Raw genomic sequence first — 15,744 nt, 5'->3', positions numbered from 1 at the left:
GGGTCTTGGTTCCTGCCCCTGCCCCACTCAAGGTTTCCAAACAAAGCTCTGTTTGGATTTGATATGTTGTGGAGGGGTGTAATAAGAATGTAAATTCAAAGCGGCCACCAGCAATTCTCTTAGCCTCTCTCTCCCTCCACGAGGTGCTGCTTCCAAAAAAATCTTCCGCCTCTCTCTAGTGTCTCTCCAAATCTACGTCACCAGCTTCTCCCAGTTCAGGACTTTCTTTTCACATCAACAAGCCCATCCCACAGGTGGGATTAACAAACTCTGGGTTTTAACACAATCAATTTGAAAACCAAGCCAATACAGGGGAATCTTTAATTGCCATTACTATCACAAGGGGATTCTTTTTTTCAGATTGAGGTTGAAAATATATGGTCTTTGAGGTCTCTTCAAACTCTGAGAGTGTGACAATTGAATAATGTTATGCCCCAGTTTCCTCTTTTGCAAAATGTAAACAATAATACTTTTCCTCTCAAGACTGTTGTAAGGAAACATTTTTCCAAAGCATAAAGTGCTACATAAATTTGAGTTGTTATTCAGTTAACTGTGAGGATGTTTGGTACAGTGTAGATACAGTTTTAGTTGTCAAATTTCTATCTCTATAAAACTATTCTCATTGTTTCTGATCTCTCCCCCCCAACTCCAACCCTTCCCTATTATTTTTGTATCTTAGCTGTATCTACACAATGTCAAAATTTGTGGATGAAAAGTTAAAAAACAATTGTGTTAGTTAAAATAATCTAGATATTTGCATGGATCTGGGAGATTGAATGAAATTTTCATATTTCATCCAGACATTTGGCATTATCTAGAAAGAGACTTTGTTTTCACAATCATATTGGAATTATTTATTGGTCTTCCAAGTCACAAAAGATTTTGTGGGAGTTTTGCCATTTTGCAACTGGCTAAGAATACTAACAGGAAAAGTATGTAGGGATTACTGAAGGAAAAACTTGAATGTGTGCTTTCATGCTAACATAAGTGTTACATAGGGAATGTTCTTTTATTTTTATGCCTACTCACTCCCCGTTTTTAGTGCCTTCCTGAAAATGATAACACTGTAGTAGTGAATAGAATTCAATTTTAAAAAGGGGTTTTGTACATGAAACTTACAGAATGTTAATACCACTTTGCCACAGTAGGTGCTCAATAAAAACTTGTTGGATGAATGAATGCCACTATGCAGTACTGATAGTGTACAATGTCACAGGAACCTAACTGCAATTATCATTATTGTAAGTGGGCTTGCATAAAAAAATTTAGAATATTGCCCAGATTCCTAAAAGTGACTGAATATAGAGGGTGTCCCAAAAGTCTTAATGCAGCTTTAAGCTTAATTTGGGCAGTTTTAGTAGCTTAAAACTGCATTTAAACTGTTGGAACAGCCAGTACATGGATAATAGGATTACATATTAAGTATTTTATGAACATATTGGCATTCCTCATTCTTCAGGAGAATAGTTACCAAGACAGATAATTTTCAATTGCACGGGCAGTACTAATATTTCTCATTGTAATTCCTTTCTATTTATGTTTAAATACATACATATATATGCATATATATATATATATATATTTTTTTTTTTTAACCCAAATTAGAAATCTCTTTTCCTTATAAAGCTTGGCTCTCAGGAAAAATAGCCCTTTTCAGGGGTATTTATATTATTATATTCCTATTATACAATTCATAGGAATACAAATAATGCCATGGTAATTGTACCCAGGGTTAATTAAATAGATTTCTGAACATAATTATAAGTAACAATTTACTAAAAAAAAAAATAGCTGTAGGGGTGGCTAGGTGGTACAGTGAATAGAACACAGTCCCTGGAGTCAGGAGGATCTGAGTTCAAATCAGGTCTCAGATACTTGACACTTACTAGCCATGTGACCTTGGGCAAGTCACTTAACACCAATTGCCCTTCCAAAAAGCCCCCCCCCCAAAAAAAAATAGCTGTAACTATTTGCTTGATGCAATGGAAGGCAAGTTGTAATTATTAAAAATAACTTCTGGTGTGTTAAAGTTTCAGTTTTCCAGGAGTTAGTCACCAGTAGAGGCCCTTAAATAGGCACATACCTGCTTGATATGCAATTCATAGTAACTCAATAGATAACAGACACCTATACTGATAAGGCTTTTGTCCTCTCTTATCTTAGAATTGGTTTGTCCTGTTTGTCCAATTACTGCCTGCCCTTCCTTCCCAGGCCCACCTTTGAATTTGTTTCACTACTGGATGACGGGAGATGAAAAACAAATGAACATCTCTGTAGGGAACAATGTAACTCCTGCTCAAGCCGCTCTTGGCCCTTTGGGAAGTCAGGAAAAGAAGACACTCCTGAGGGGAGAGTGTGTGTGTTGAGGGTATTTCTGGAATTTGGAGAGTAGGTCCCTGCAAGGCTTTGTTTTAGGGCTTAAAATATCAATTTTTGTTGTTGTTATTCACTTGTTTCAGTCATGTTCAACTCCTTGTGACCCCCATTTGGTATTTTCTTGTCAAAGGTACTGGAATAGGTTGCCATTTTCTTCTCCAGCTCATTTTACAGGTGAGGAACTGAGGCAAACAGGGTTAAGTGACTTGCCCATGGTCATGCAGCTAGTAAGTGTCTGAGGCCAAATTTGAACTCAGGAAGATTCCTTCATAGCCGGCACTCTATATACACTGTGCCACCTAGCTGCCTAAGGAGCCTAAAGTTAGTGAGTAAGATGACAGTTAGGGATTATATTCAGATTTCAATGATTGCTATTATCATTCCCCATTGTGGATAATCAGGAATTGGCTTTACTGGGATAATCTGTTGAGCTATACTTCTACAATCCTATAGTTTTCTAGATTTTTTCCCATCAAAATTTTCTGCGATAGAAATAGTATTACTGAAATATATAAAAATATATTCATTGAGATCTTATGCACAGTAATCAGTGCCAAAAAAAGTTGTCATTGTTACTGTTTTTAGCTCTTAGGTCTTCAGGTGGCCCAGAATACTGGTAAACTATTGCTTCCTCCCCCCACCTTTAATGAAAAAAAAATTAGACTTTCTGCTGTTGGCCTTCAGAAGCAGTTAGGGAGCACAAGCGGACACCCACATAAAAGACTTGGTATCTATGCTTCCACATCATGAAACATGCCAGCAAGCACACCATGGCACAGAGCAAATTGAGAACCATCTGGATCAGTAGGAAGAGTTTGAAAGTGCTGGTGATGCTGGTACAGTCACTGACATCCTGGTAAACAAAGGCCCTGCTGAGTGGATCTGACGTGGGCATTTTGCACTGGCAGGAATCGAGGGTGTTTTTGCAGATCAGTTGTGTGAGCTGGGAGTAGTGATGGGCAGCAAAAGCCACCGCCAGCACACAGACGATCAGGCTGAGGGCGCTCAGCAGAAAATAGAACAGCTGCAAGAGAGGAAATGGGAAAGATTTCCAGTTAGAGGGAACAATTCATCCATCCTATAGACAAAGCATGAAGGTCATTTTCTCCTCCCAAAAGTTCTTTGAGACTAGGAACTCAGTTTCTTCATCTGTAAAATGAAGGGGATGGATTTGTGGGCTACTCTGTTAGTCAGTCTTTTTCATTTGTGTCTGACTCTTCATGATCCCATTTTGAGGGCCTTTCTGGCCTTTCTTGGCAAAGATACTAGAGTGGCTTGTCATTTCCTTTTCCAGCTCATTTTACAGATGAGGAAACTGAGGCAAATAGGATTAAATGATTTGACTGGAGTCACACAGCTAGAAAGTGTCTGAAGCTGAATTTGAACTCACTAAGAGGAGTTTCCCTGACTCCATGTCTCTGTCCACTGTGCCTCCTAACTGTCTGGGTATTCTATAGCTCTACTCTACCTTTAAATCTGTAATTCTATGACTCCCTGATATCTCTGAAGTACATAACAATGCTTCAAAAAAAGCTAAGTGTAGGCCTAATAGAATAACATAGGCACAGTCCTTCACAAACCTTAGAGTGCTATATAAATGCCGGTTATTATATCTGTGACCTGGTGCACATCTGTATTTGCTCAAGAGAGGCTGGAGTATTTCATAAATAGTGTTAATTTATGACAGGGCTGTTCATGTATGAATGCTGCAGTTGTTGTGATGGGCAAACATTAAACAAGCTGGCCATCCTTAAAGACAGATATTGTCTCTTTCAGGGGTAAAAGCATCCTTCCAACCTCAAGAACCCCAGATACTGAGGCTGAAACAAGACTAGGAAATACAGTTGCGGTTTCTGCAGGTCTAACAGAGCTTCAGCCAAAAGCAATAGTAATGAGGCCACTAGCTCCACATCAATGAAACTAGGCTTGGTGTAGTACATGGTCCTAGCAGACATGCTTAATTTATGTCTGCCCTAGTGCCTCTGGGGCTTTATTCCAATAGAGTTCCCAATCCTGGGAGTACAAAAGATTAATGAGCAAGCATTCTTCAACCAGTAAAAATTTGAAAACCATGAGCCTAGAGAGAAGAATGCTGGCCCTGGAACTGGAAAAAACACAACAAAACAATTTGACTCTGGTCCTAGTTTTGACACTGGAGAATTTTCAAATTTAAGGGGAAGCAGCAGCAATGGTGAGGCATAAGGAAATCCTAGTCCTGCTAATTATGCAAACTATGTCAGGGGTGGGGAACCTGTGTCCTCTAGGCCACATGCAGCCCTGTGACTGAATCCAAACCTAGATAGAGTCTGACTCTAACCCTAACCCTAACTCGAACCCTCCCACTCTGACCCAAACTTGAATTCAGTCAAAGGGCCACACTTGAGGACCTAGAGGGCCACATGTGACCTCAAGGCTGCAGGTTTCCAACCCCTGAACTATGTGATCTTGGGCAAATTATGTACAGCTTTGGAGCCTTCTTTTCTTCTTCTGTAAAAGGGAAGGGTGGGGTTTGAACTATTCAATGTCTAATGTCTAGTTCTTTTCTAGACCCTGCTCTCTGAACCATTCTTTCATTTAGCCTGGGCCTAGCCTGGGGGCTCCACATTACATCAAAAATTTTGATAAAAACATTGACCAACTAGGTGGCAAAAACAATAAACAACAAATTTTTTTGTTGTTGTTTTGAGGGGCTAGACTCATGTACTGTCATACTTTATTTACTTGTCCCACTCTAATATCTAAATAAGTGATGTATTCTGGATCAGCATCTAGGAAGACTGGAACTGAAGTACAAGTGCAGCTAGGATGGGCCATAATCCCCAGGTGGCTTTGCATTTGCATCTATATTACTTCCTCTACTGGTGGGGACCATCCATTAGATAATCAGGTTAAAGACCTGAGCATGTGGGTTTGGGGGAATAGGAGGGTGGGGTAGGGGAGGGACTGATATTTTCAGATTCTACTTTGGTGGTCTTAGTGGGGCTGAGAATACACCACAGGAGTTGGTGCATTCATCTGAGGCCAAAACTCAATATTTGAGATCATCTTGACCACAGAATCACCATCTCTATCATTTTCAATTCTCAAAACATTTTGAGGTTGTCATCTGCATACAGCCCAAGTTATCTCTTCCATAAAATATTTTTTTTGGCAAACATTTGCTAAACATTCTTGTTGTTTCTTTTAGACAGAGTCAAGAGTATTTACACTACAGAGTCCTCAGAGATATATACTAGAGAAATACAAAGTACTTGATGCTAACTGACACGGCCAAAAGGCAGAATATTACTTTTATGACATCAGGCTGAAAATATCAAGTTGCTCCAGATCCATGAATTCTTGACACCAAGAATACAAATAATTATGCTGTCTACATGTGGGTACGAATGTTGCCCATATGTTTCTCTGTAAAGCCAAGAGTAGTGATGGAAGTAGTAACAATTAAGATCTGGATCAGATAACCAACTTCTCATCTTGTCTTCCCATGCTTCCTGATTCCATAGAACTGGAGAGACTGGGGAGACTGACCACCATGGGCTGAGGTCCTCACAGTGGAGTTAGATAGAAGGTGCCCCCTACCTGGCCTGGGCACCTGTTACTATTCTTGATTCCTAGAATAAAGGGTGTGAGATCAACAAAGAAGATGGTTAACTAATGGCCCATTAGCTTCCAACCACTCCACAGCAGTAAATTCAGCTTCAGCCTTTTTTCCAGTTTCCATCCTCTTCAGCTCTACCCTTCCACTCTATACTCTCAGAAATTTACACTGTTATAATGCAGTGGAACTGTCACTAGATTTAGATTCAGGGGTTCAAATGTCACACACTGTCACTGTGCCTGTGACCTTGAACAAATTACTATATTTTTCTAAGCCTCAGTTTCCTCATCTGCAAAGTGAAAGAGTTGGAAGAGATAATCTCTGTCTCTTTCATCTAAATCCATAATTCTGGATACATAGATAATGCTTCTAGATTCTTTTCATCTTCTTATGCTCACTGAGCCTGCATTTCTCCTGAAGATAATGTGTCTCTTGGAGCCTGTTCTAAGTCTAGCTGTTCCTTCTTTCACATTTGTTAACATGAAAGGTTGGGAAGAGGAGCTCACATTCTCCTTGTTCTCCTTTTCACTTTGAGACCCTCCCTTATCCATTAACATTCAGCAACTACTTCTCTTTCTTTAAAGATCTTTCCATAATTCTTTTTATCTTTGTGTTTTGGATCGTTCCTCTAACTCCCAGTTAGTTCTGTAACTGGCTCATAGTTTTCTGACTCCAACTACCATTCTTTTCAAATGCCTTGAACTTTTCAGTTCCTTGGTCTTCTCAATACCCTCAACCTCAATTTCCAATCTACCTCAATCACATACACAAACAAGAGTCTTAGATTGTAGCCAAAACAAACAAACAAACAAAAACAAAAGGAAATCATTTAATTTGCCCCAGGTGCAGAATTCCTAAATATGTCTCTGGCCATAACTATCTCTTTCCAACTATTTTCATTTTCAACACTTGGTTGTAGTTTAAATAGTAAAAATTATGCTCCCCCCCCCTCACTCCCTTGCTTTAGGCATAAGACCTCTTCAATTCATAATGATAATTATCCCTAGTGCCCAATCTGTAAGTAATTCAGGGTTTTTTATTTAGATTATTGTCTTATAACCATTCCAATATATATCTGTGGTAGGAAGGAAACTGGAATGGTCTCCTTTTTTTAATGAAGATGTTTTAACTGAGAGAGGTTAAGATTAAGTTCACACTAAGAAATAGCTTCTGGTTCTTAATATCAATGCTCTACCCTCTGACCCACATTGTCTTTGTTTTGTTCAAGTGTTTATGATATGTGAAGTAACTGTACATATTTCATTTACAGAAGCGATGTGAAATAATGTGGTTACATAAAATCACTGATTGCTTAATTTGTAGTAAATTTCCTCAATATGCAATGTGCTATAAACCCTTAAAAACTAATTTATTTATGCCCATGCATGTCACATATATTGAATCTGATTCTTATACATCACAATTTGTTTGCACATAGGAGCCATGGAATCAAGCTTTTAAAATAAAAATATTTAGTTGATCAAAATAAGCCTGTGGCCTATATTCCTTAGTGTTAGAACATTTATCTTTCGGCTTGACAGCAACAAGCTTCTGGGTTAAAATCTACAATTTTAAACCAAGCCTCTTGTTTTACCTACGCAACATGAGTAAAATATCAATAAAAGTGTTGGCAATGACCTTGGAAAGCCAGGCAAATATATCTTGATAAAATCCAAACTCAGGACATATTTGTCTTGCAACTGTTAAGAAACATCAGTCTTTCAATTCACATGTCAGCTGGGTGTGTGCGTGTGTGTGAGAGGAGGGATGTGAAGGGAGGAAGAGCATGGCCTCTTAGAGATTTGGAGAATAGTGGTCGCTCCCTCCCCTCCTGCTGCTATAAAGGAATTTTAGAACGTACATCTCTGTTTAGAAGCCACAGCTCTCCCTGAATTTAATTAAACCCTGACTGCAGCTTTACAGTGAGGGTGACTTCAGGATAAGGGTGGTACTATTTAAATTTAATTACCTCCCCCTCTGTCTGGGATAGTAAAGGGACTTCCTCTAAAGCATAACTGAGGATTCAGCTTCAGCCAGTGCAGAGCTACCAAAATATCTCCCAAATGTGGGCACAAGGTAATTTGCTCATAAATACACTCCTGAGGAATTTGCCGGGAATGTGTCTGCAAGCCACATGAAAATGGATGCATTTCTTAAAACCAAGGCGGGAGTCCAGAGAGAATAAGCTGGAAACTGAAGGCAGGCCTGAGATCAGCAGACAAATCCCATGACAGCCCCAGAGGCAGTTTGGCAAAGGGCAAACCTGGTGGTGGTGTGGAAATGCTGCCAAGGAGCCAGAATGTACCTCCTAGAAAAGACCTTTTTCCCCCAAAATTTGAGAGAAAAAGGGAGATCCAAGGACAATCAAACACACACACACACACACACACACACACACACACAAAATCAAAGGACAATCAAATACATACACATCACAGTTAGAACTGGAGAGACTGGGGAGACAGTGGAGTGGGTAGAGGAAAATGACAAATTCCAATTGAGTGGCTCAAGCAGTCCCCAACCCCAAAGAATGACTATTTGGAATGGAAGAGAAGAAAAATATTCAAACTATTCAAGACTATTCTGCTCTGCTTGTGACATTACAGATATCAGATGTCTTGGGAAGAAAGATGCCCTTTGTTACCTACAGCCTCTATACCATAGGAGTGCTGGCACAAAAGGAACCATTTGGGATTTGCTAGACTTCTTCAAACCTGGAGGTTCCTCTATTTTATTTTAAACCTAAAGCCAATACAGTGTGCATTTTAGACAACTGGCAAGGAGTGCCACTAAAAGTCACATTGAGGAGTGGAGAAATGCAGCCTTAGTATTTGTCAATGCCTGTCGTAAGCGGAAAAATGTGAGCTAATGAGCTCTTCCGTGTGGAATTCTCCACCTGGCTGACACTGGAGGATTTGTCCTGCCCCACCCCCCTCACGTCTTACTTTCAAATGTTGCATGAATGTCAGGATGGTTTTTCAGGGCTCTGATAGTGTCTCTACACTCTCCCTAAGTCATGGTGAGAACAATTGAAGTCTATTGTGAAGCTAGCCTATCATGTATGCCTTGGTGAAGTAGGTACCTGTAATATGACAGGCTTACCTATTGAGTTGACCTGCTGGTCCCCTGTTCAAGGCATTTGCTTAAACCAATTTCAGTCCATTTCAATAAGTTACTCTGGAGTGGTGGTTTTCTCTTTTTTCCATAGAAAAAAGGCCAAGCTTGCCCACTGCATCCGGGTCCATCTCCAGTCATCCTGATCTGTATCTTGCCATTGGACCCAGATGGCTCTGGAGGAGACAGTGAGGCTGGTAACTTTGCATAGCCCTCTCTCACTTAAATCCAATTCATTTGCATGGCATGGCATGGTCCTCTTCAAGAATGAAGGCCAAACAGCAGTAATAGAACCCTTTATTTTAAACAAAACTTTGGTATAAACTATGTAAGTAAAATCCTCTCAGATGATTATTTTTAATGCCTATTAAAAAAAAAACTACAAGGTTCATTTAAAACAACAGCAACAGCGGGGTGCTTTAGGGTTCCTTGTAGACCATTTTGAGAAACACTGCTCTAGTAAATCTCACTAAGGATCCATGTCAACTTTTATGGTGAAACAGTTAAGGACCAGGGACAGCTAGGTAATGCAGTCTCTTCTTCCTGAGTTCAAATCTGGCTCCAGATATTTACTAGCTGTGTGACCCTGGGCAAGTCACTTAACATTGTTTGCCTCAGTTGCCTCATCTGTAAAAAAGCTGGAGAAGAAAATGACAAAACCACTCCAGTATGTCTGCCAAGAAAACCCCAAATGGGGTCATGGAGAGTTGGACACAAGTGAAAAACAACTAAACAAACAAACAAAAAATAAGGACCAAAGTCTGCTGCTGCAGCATGGTTTGTAACAAAAAGACCACCAGGATGAAAATCCAAAGACTTGGGTTTGAAACCTGCTTTGTGATCTTGGACAAGTTATTTAGCTCTGAGGTACCTCCATTTGCTCATCTGTAAAGTGAAAGTTGAACTAGATCACATCTAAGGTCCCTTCTAGCTATGAGCTGCTATAAAATCTCTGTGCTGGGTGGATCCCTGAGGGATGGATCATGGCAGAGACCACAGATTGCTGACATTTTTAGTGTCATAGATCTCTCTGGCTCTCTGATGAAGCCTATGGACCCTTTCTTAGCATAACATTTTTAAATAATTGAGGAAATGTTAAATTTAAGTTAGAGGTTAATGAAAATAAAGATGTGATTTTTTTTCCATCCAAGTTCAGAAATCCCTTGTAATGTATCTACACCCTAAACTAAAGACCCATGGTATAAAGGGAAAATAAAATAAAAAATCTAGGTATGACAGTCCATTGCCTTTCATCTTCCATGATCAACTGTAATTTGTTTAAATATGTATTAGTGCATTTTGTTTTCTCAGATTCTAACATTTTCAAATTAGGCATTTATGAAATTTTCTTGATTTAAAAATCACTCAGTATATTTATATTTGTTTTTCTTAGAGCAAAAGAATGAACAATATGAGAGGAGAGAAAACAAAAGTACAAGAAACCTTTTTGTTCTCTGCTGCTAAAGGAGTGGAGGAAATGTAGGAATTTGATTTTTTCCCCCTTGCTTTGAATGCTATGTATCTGTCCTGTTAAGCCCTTTAAAAGGGTGTGTCTACATCACCCCTTGGAACAGATTCTACTATGCAATGGAAATGCCAAGGACTTGATTCTGCTCCAATCCAATCCACTCTCCATAGCAGAGGAAAAGTATACTCAGCTGATGAAAACACTTTTGGTTGCCAAATCTTGTAGGTTGCTCTCCTCGATTCCAAAAGGGGTTGTGGAATAAGCTACTGTAGATGTACCCAATATGGTTTTTGTCTCTATGAGCCCTCTCATAAGATTTGTATAATTCTTCCATTTAATAAATATATATTGAGGGGTAGCTAGGTGGCACAGTGAGTAGAGCACAGGCCCTGGAGTCAGGAGGACCTGAGTTCAAATCCGACCTCAGGCATAAAACACAAAAACTAGCCATGTGACCTTGGGCAAGTCACTTAACCCCAATTGCCCTCCAAAAAGCAAAAATAAATAAAAATATATGGAAATATATAGTATATATATGTGTGTACACACATGTATATAAACTTATACATGTGTGTGTAGGTGTATATATACACCTACACACACATGGAAATAAGGAACTCAGCAAAGCCTATTGTTGTTGAATCAATGTTGTAAAGCCTGTGAATCTCCAGGGTTGTCTCCTTTCTTATTGGCATCTTTTGTTTTTAACATGCATCACCTTCATTTCTAAATATATCTTTCCTCATATCCAGTGAGTTATTCCTTGTCACAAAGAACTAGAAAAGCAGTTCCACAAAGCTAAACAACACATCAACCATATGTAATCGTATGTGCGATATTTCACACCCATAGTTTACTTTTGGGAAGCAAAAAGGAAAGCACATGCATAGCTCTTTTAGTGAGACTAATTGTTTCATATCGACCTAATTTCTGGGAATTATTAATAACTTTATAATCCAATCTGAGATTTGGCGGGGGGGGGAGGTGCATTGGAGGATGGGCTGTTGTTGTTTTGAAGTTTTTGCTGTAGGGGTGTTGATTGGCTGATTGATTGGGTAGCCAGCCTTAACCTGTGGAGACTGAATCTAAATGTAACTGTTCTCTCCCAAAACATGTCTTTAGTTGGTTGACTGCTGGAAAATGCAATTTGTGGCAGGTCTTTTGTTGCATAGGAAGCTACTCGTGTGTTTCCTTCTGAGCAATGTTATAAGGGAAAAAAATAACCGTAACTTACTTTCATAGCAAACTGGATGCATGTCCGTTCATCAACTTGATATGAGACACAGAGCATAAACAAACCAAGATAGGACACCACACAAACCTGCAATAAAGCACATAGAAAAGGAACATTGTTGAGGTAAGTCATATATCCCAGTGACGTTTGTCTGGATGATTTTCACTAGCAACATCTTTATAATGGAACTATTTGCCTCATTTAATGATTTGTACTTCTTTTCCCCTCAGTTTGACTTGGGAAAACTGGTTTAGAAACAAAATAAAATCAACCTCAAGGCGGGAGGAGGTTGTACTGGAGTTGGAGTCAGTAAGCTCTGGGTTCAAATCCTGCTTTAGGCATTAATTGGCCATATGACCCTGAGAAAATGCCTTAACCTTCCTATGCCTCAGTTTTCTCATTTGTAAAATGAATGGGATGGCCACAATGATCTTTGAGGTCCCTCTCAGTTCTAAATCCATGATTGATGATATGCAAATATTTAGCAGTTCTTTCCATTGCACTTTGTAGACCTTTGAATTTACAAAGAAATTACATCTATCCATGTGAGATTTTGGAAATCTTAAGAATTATAGCTGTCTTAAAAATAGGATCCAGGACTTGAACCTGGGAATTCTTGGCTCTAAAGCCAACTTTCTGTCTTCCGTACCACACTTCACTTCCTTCTACCCTGCCAAAAAGCATTTATGAAAGCTAGTTTTATAAAAGAAAAATTAAACAATAGAACTGCCTTCTGTGACAAATAAGGTAGTAGAAGAAAGATTTTGGATGAGTCGTCTACAGTCATCTACCAAATCATTCAGCATCTCAGTTAATAATACCCAGAATTCCTCATGCCTGGGGCTATTTCCAAACCTTAACCATAATTCCTATTAGGTTAACAGTTCTGTTTAAAAGCTTCCTAAAGTACAAACAAATGTGACATTTTAAAGGGAATGCAAATTTCCTTTTCTTTTCCTTTATTACATTTTTGTAGGGTGCTCTAACCTTTCAAATTAATATACGCTATCAGCTCCAAAAAACTGTGAGTTGAGCTTTTTACTAGCTTATGAATCCAAATGCCAAATGTTCTCTGTATCTCAAGATCTTCCCAGGATTTTTGCATCATTAGTATTGGCTGCATGATTTAATTGTAATAGATAAAATTCCCTGTAGAGGGGTCTACATTAAAACACATGACATTGGAATGGATCAGAAGGCTTTATATAGGAAACAAAGTGATGAGGTCTTAGACAGCAATTCTCTAGCTGACTGAAAGACATACAAGGTAATGGTACCTAAGTTATTTATGCTGATGATGAACTACAGCGTGGCTGCCATTTACAAATCGTTCATGCATTTTTTTAGTGAATATTTTAGGGCTAAATTTGATGAAGTCTAAGGATTTACAGGCCCGATAACACTGGAAGATAAGTACCTTATTTGAGTTTGTTTTAGTGCTACCTAAGAGAGCATCTAAAGGATGATGAAAGACCCCTCAATCATATGACATAAGGATTGGTTGAAAGAACTGGGGAACTTTATATTGTATGAGAGAAGCTTTGAGGGGACAAGATAGCCATCTTCAAATAACTGAAGGGTTGTTACATACAAGAAATATTTGACTTGTTCTCCTTGGCCCTAGAGGGCATAACTGGTAATAGTGGATGGACATTGGAAGAAGGAAAATTTTATCCTGAAAAAGGAAAAAAATTTAAATTATTAGAGCTATATTGAAGTGAAATGGCCTGCTATTTCTGGGAAATGCCAGAATCTTTTGCTAGAAGTCTTCAAGCAAAAGCTGGTTGACCACTTTTAACCTTCACTATGTTGTGGGTGGTCTTCTTCAGAATGGGTAAAACTCAATGGCTTCTAAGGCCCCTTCCAATTGGAAAATTCTACAATTTTGTAGAATCAGGCTCTTTTAAGGCATTTATTAAGAATGGCTATATTCCTAATGAAAATTTGGGTGTTAATGCCTTGACCATAGAGCTGCATTCTCACCCATAAAATAACTTTCTGTAGCCCAGGGTTTCCAATGATGACACTGCCAAAAAAATTTGAAACTTTATTTTGCCTTTTCCAGTTCACATTTTAGCAATTATTATAATTGGCAGCACCTTACAAATCTGATTTTGTACTTCCACTTGAACAAATCTTTCTATTACATAATCCTCTGTAGCTTTGTTTATAACTAATTTTCTTATCACTAAAAAAGAAACTTTATGTGAACATGTCTCTGCCTTCTACAACATTCCAAAGAAACTTCATTTGAAACTTCCATAGTAGGTCAAGTTTTACTCCAGAAATGATGGTTTTTACAATGAATCTTACACTGATTATCTTCCGAACTCAGTGTTTAACTCAGAAGTCACATAGAGTAGAAATTACCCCCTGAAAAATCTCTTAAATCACCCATGAAGTAGCTTTAAACTGTTATTGTTGCAAAGGGACTCCTTAAAAGAAATGTCTGTATTAGAGAACAGACAGATCTACAAACAATTGAATGTAAATTTTATTTTCATATTTCATGTAAACTATTGATCAATAGAGAGAAAACTAAGACTTCTACTAAAAAAAAGGAAGAAAATAAAAATAGGTAAAGATTAGGAGGCAGGAAAACTGATGATGAGGGGAAAATATACTTGTAAGGACTTCACAGCTAAGTGTGATGACATTAGAGAGTGATCATAGCCCCTCATAACCTATGCTTCACCTGCTTTCCTGCTTCACCATGAGTCAAGAGAAGACACAAAGAAGTCAAAGAGAACATACCAGAGGCCAACTAGCTAACCAGCAATGCTAGAAAGGCCAAGTTAGACCAATCAACAGATCCACTAATTAAGGGCAATCAGTAGCTCTGAAAAGAATGAAGAGATTGTAGATGTGATGAAAAGGAGGTTCTAGAATCACTCTATGTGTGGGGAGATGTTCTAACTCTGTAACTGATGGAATAATAAATCTGCCTCACATCTCACACTCATTCTGCAGAAAATGCATTTGAGTGGAAAGGCAGACAGTCTCTCTCTCTCTCTCTCTCTCTCTCTCTCTCTCTCTCTCTCTCTCTCCATATAAATGAAAAACATGTATTACACATGTTGACTCATGCAAAAGTTATGAAATTTAGTAACTTTTCCTCCCACCTCAGATTCATTCTAGAATGAAGATAGTGCATTCTAGAATGAAGATAGTTTATTACCAGATAAACTCATCACCAGGAAACTCATTATCATGGAATCCACTTCAGCTTTGCTACTCCTGCTTCATAAATATCCTTTGTAGTTTCTGCCTTTCTGATTAGAGGACTGGAAGGTGGTACAAAAAAATTCTCCCCTAATCACCCTTTAAAGAGGACTCAAAAGCCCAGGCATCTCTTCATTTGCCACCTGCTGCTCTCCTTAGTTCAACTCCATTTTCATTTTGCCCTGTGGCACTTCCCACACACCTTTTGGACCACTTTTCATGTCTTCTTCATTCACTTGTAAGCTCTTTGAGGACAGGGACTGTCTTTTTCTTATTTTGTATTCCCAGCACTTAACACAATGCCTGATACATAATAGGTACTTAATAAACATTTATTATATGGTATCATTCATTCATTCAACATTATCATGTTTCTATTGTGCTTCTATGAAACACTGTACTTGGAACTCAGTGAGATTAAAAGATTTTTAAGACTTAACTCTGTCTTCTTGGAGCCCACACTCTAGTAGAAATGTGCACAAATAGGGGCAGCTAGGTGGCACAGTGAATAGAGCACCAGCCCTGGAGTCAGGAGGAACTCAGTTCAAATGCAGCCTCAGACACTTAACACAAATACTAGCCATGTGACCTTGGGCAAGTCACTTAACCCCAAATGCTCTGCCTTCCCCCCTCCAAAAAGGAAAAAAAATGTGCACAAATAAATATACAAAGTGGTGTGGAGTGTGGTAAGTGAAAAGTGACATGGAAGAGGCATTTCAGCTGAGTAAGATT

General features: G+C 38.7%; 1 protein-coding gene across 3 annotated transcripts in view; it reads right to left on the bottom strand.

Moving 5' to 3' along the window:
• Positions 1-304: 304 nt before the first annotated feature.
• The window catches only part of LOC138176118 (sarcospan-like), a 51,360-nt gene continuing 35,920 nt past the window's right edge, over positions 305-15,744 (bottom strand). For all 3 annotated transcript variants that reach the window (XM_069106872.1, XM_069106873.1, XM_069106874.1), the window contains exons 2-3: positions 11,791-11,877; positions 305-3,400 (exon numbers count right to left, since the gene is read on the bottom strand). In XM_069106872.1, coding sequence (XP_068962973.1) covers positions 3,035-3,400; positions 11,791-11,877 — 453 coding nt within the window. In that variant the 3' untranslated portion in view covers positions 305-3,034. The remainder of the gene's footprint in view (positions 3,401-11,790; positions 11,878-15,744) is intronic.

This window comes from Petaurus breviceps, unplaced genomic scaffold, assembly GCF_028583685.1.
Source record: "Petaurus breviceps papuanus isolate PSGF00001 unplaced genomic scaffold, PetGlider_PUasm1.0 81, whole genome shotgun sequence".
Taxonomy (NCBI): domain Eukaryota; kingdom Metazoa; phylum Chordata; class Mammalia; order Diprotodontia; family Petauridae; genus Petaurus; species Petaurus breviceps.
This window is presented reverse-complemented; position numbering and strand designations above follow the sequence as displayed.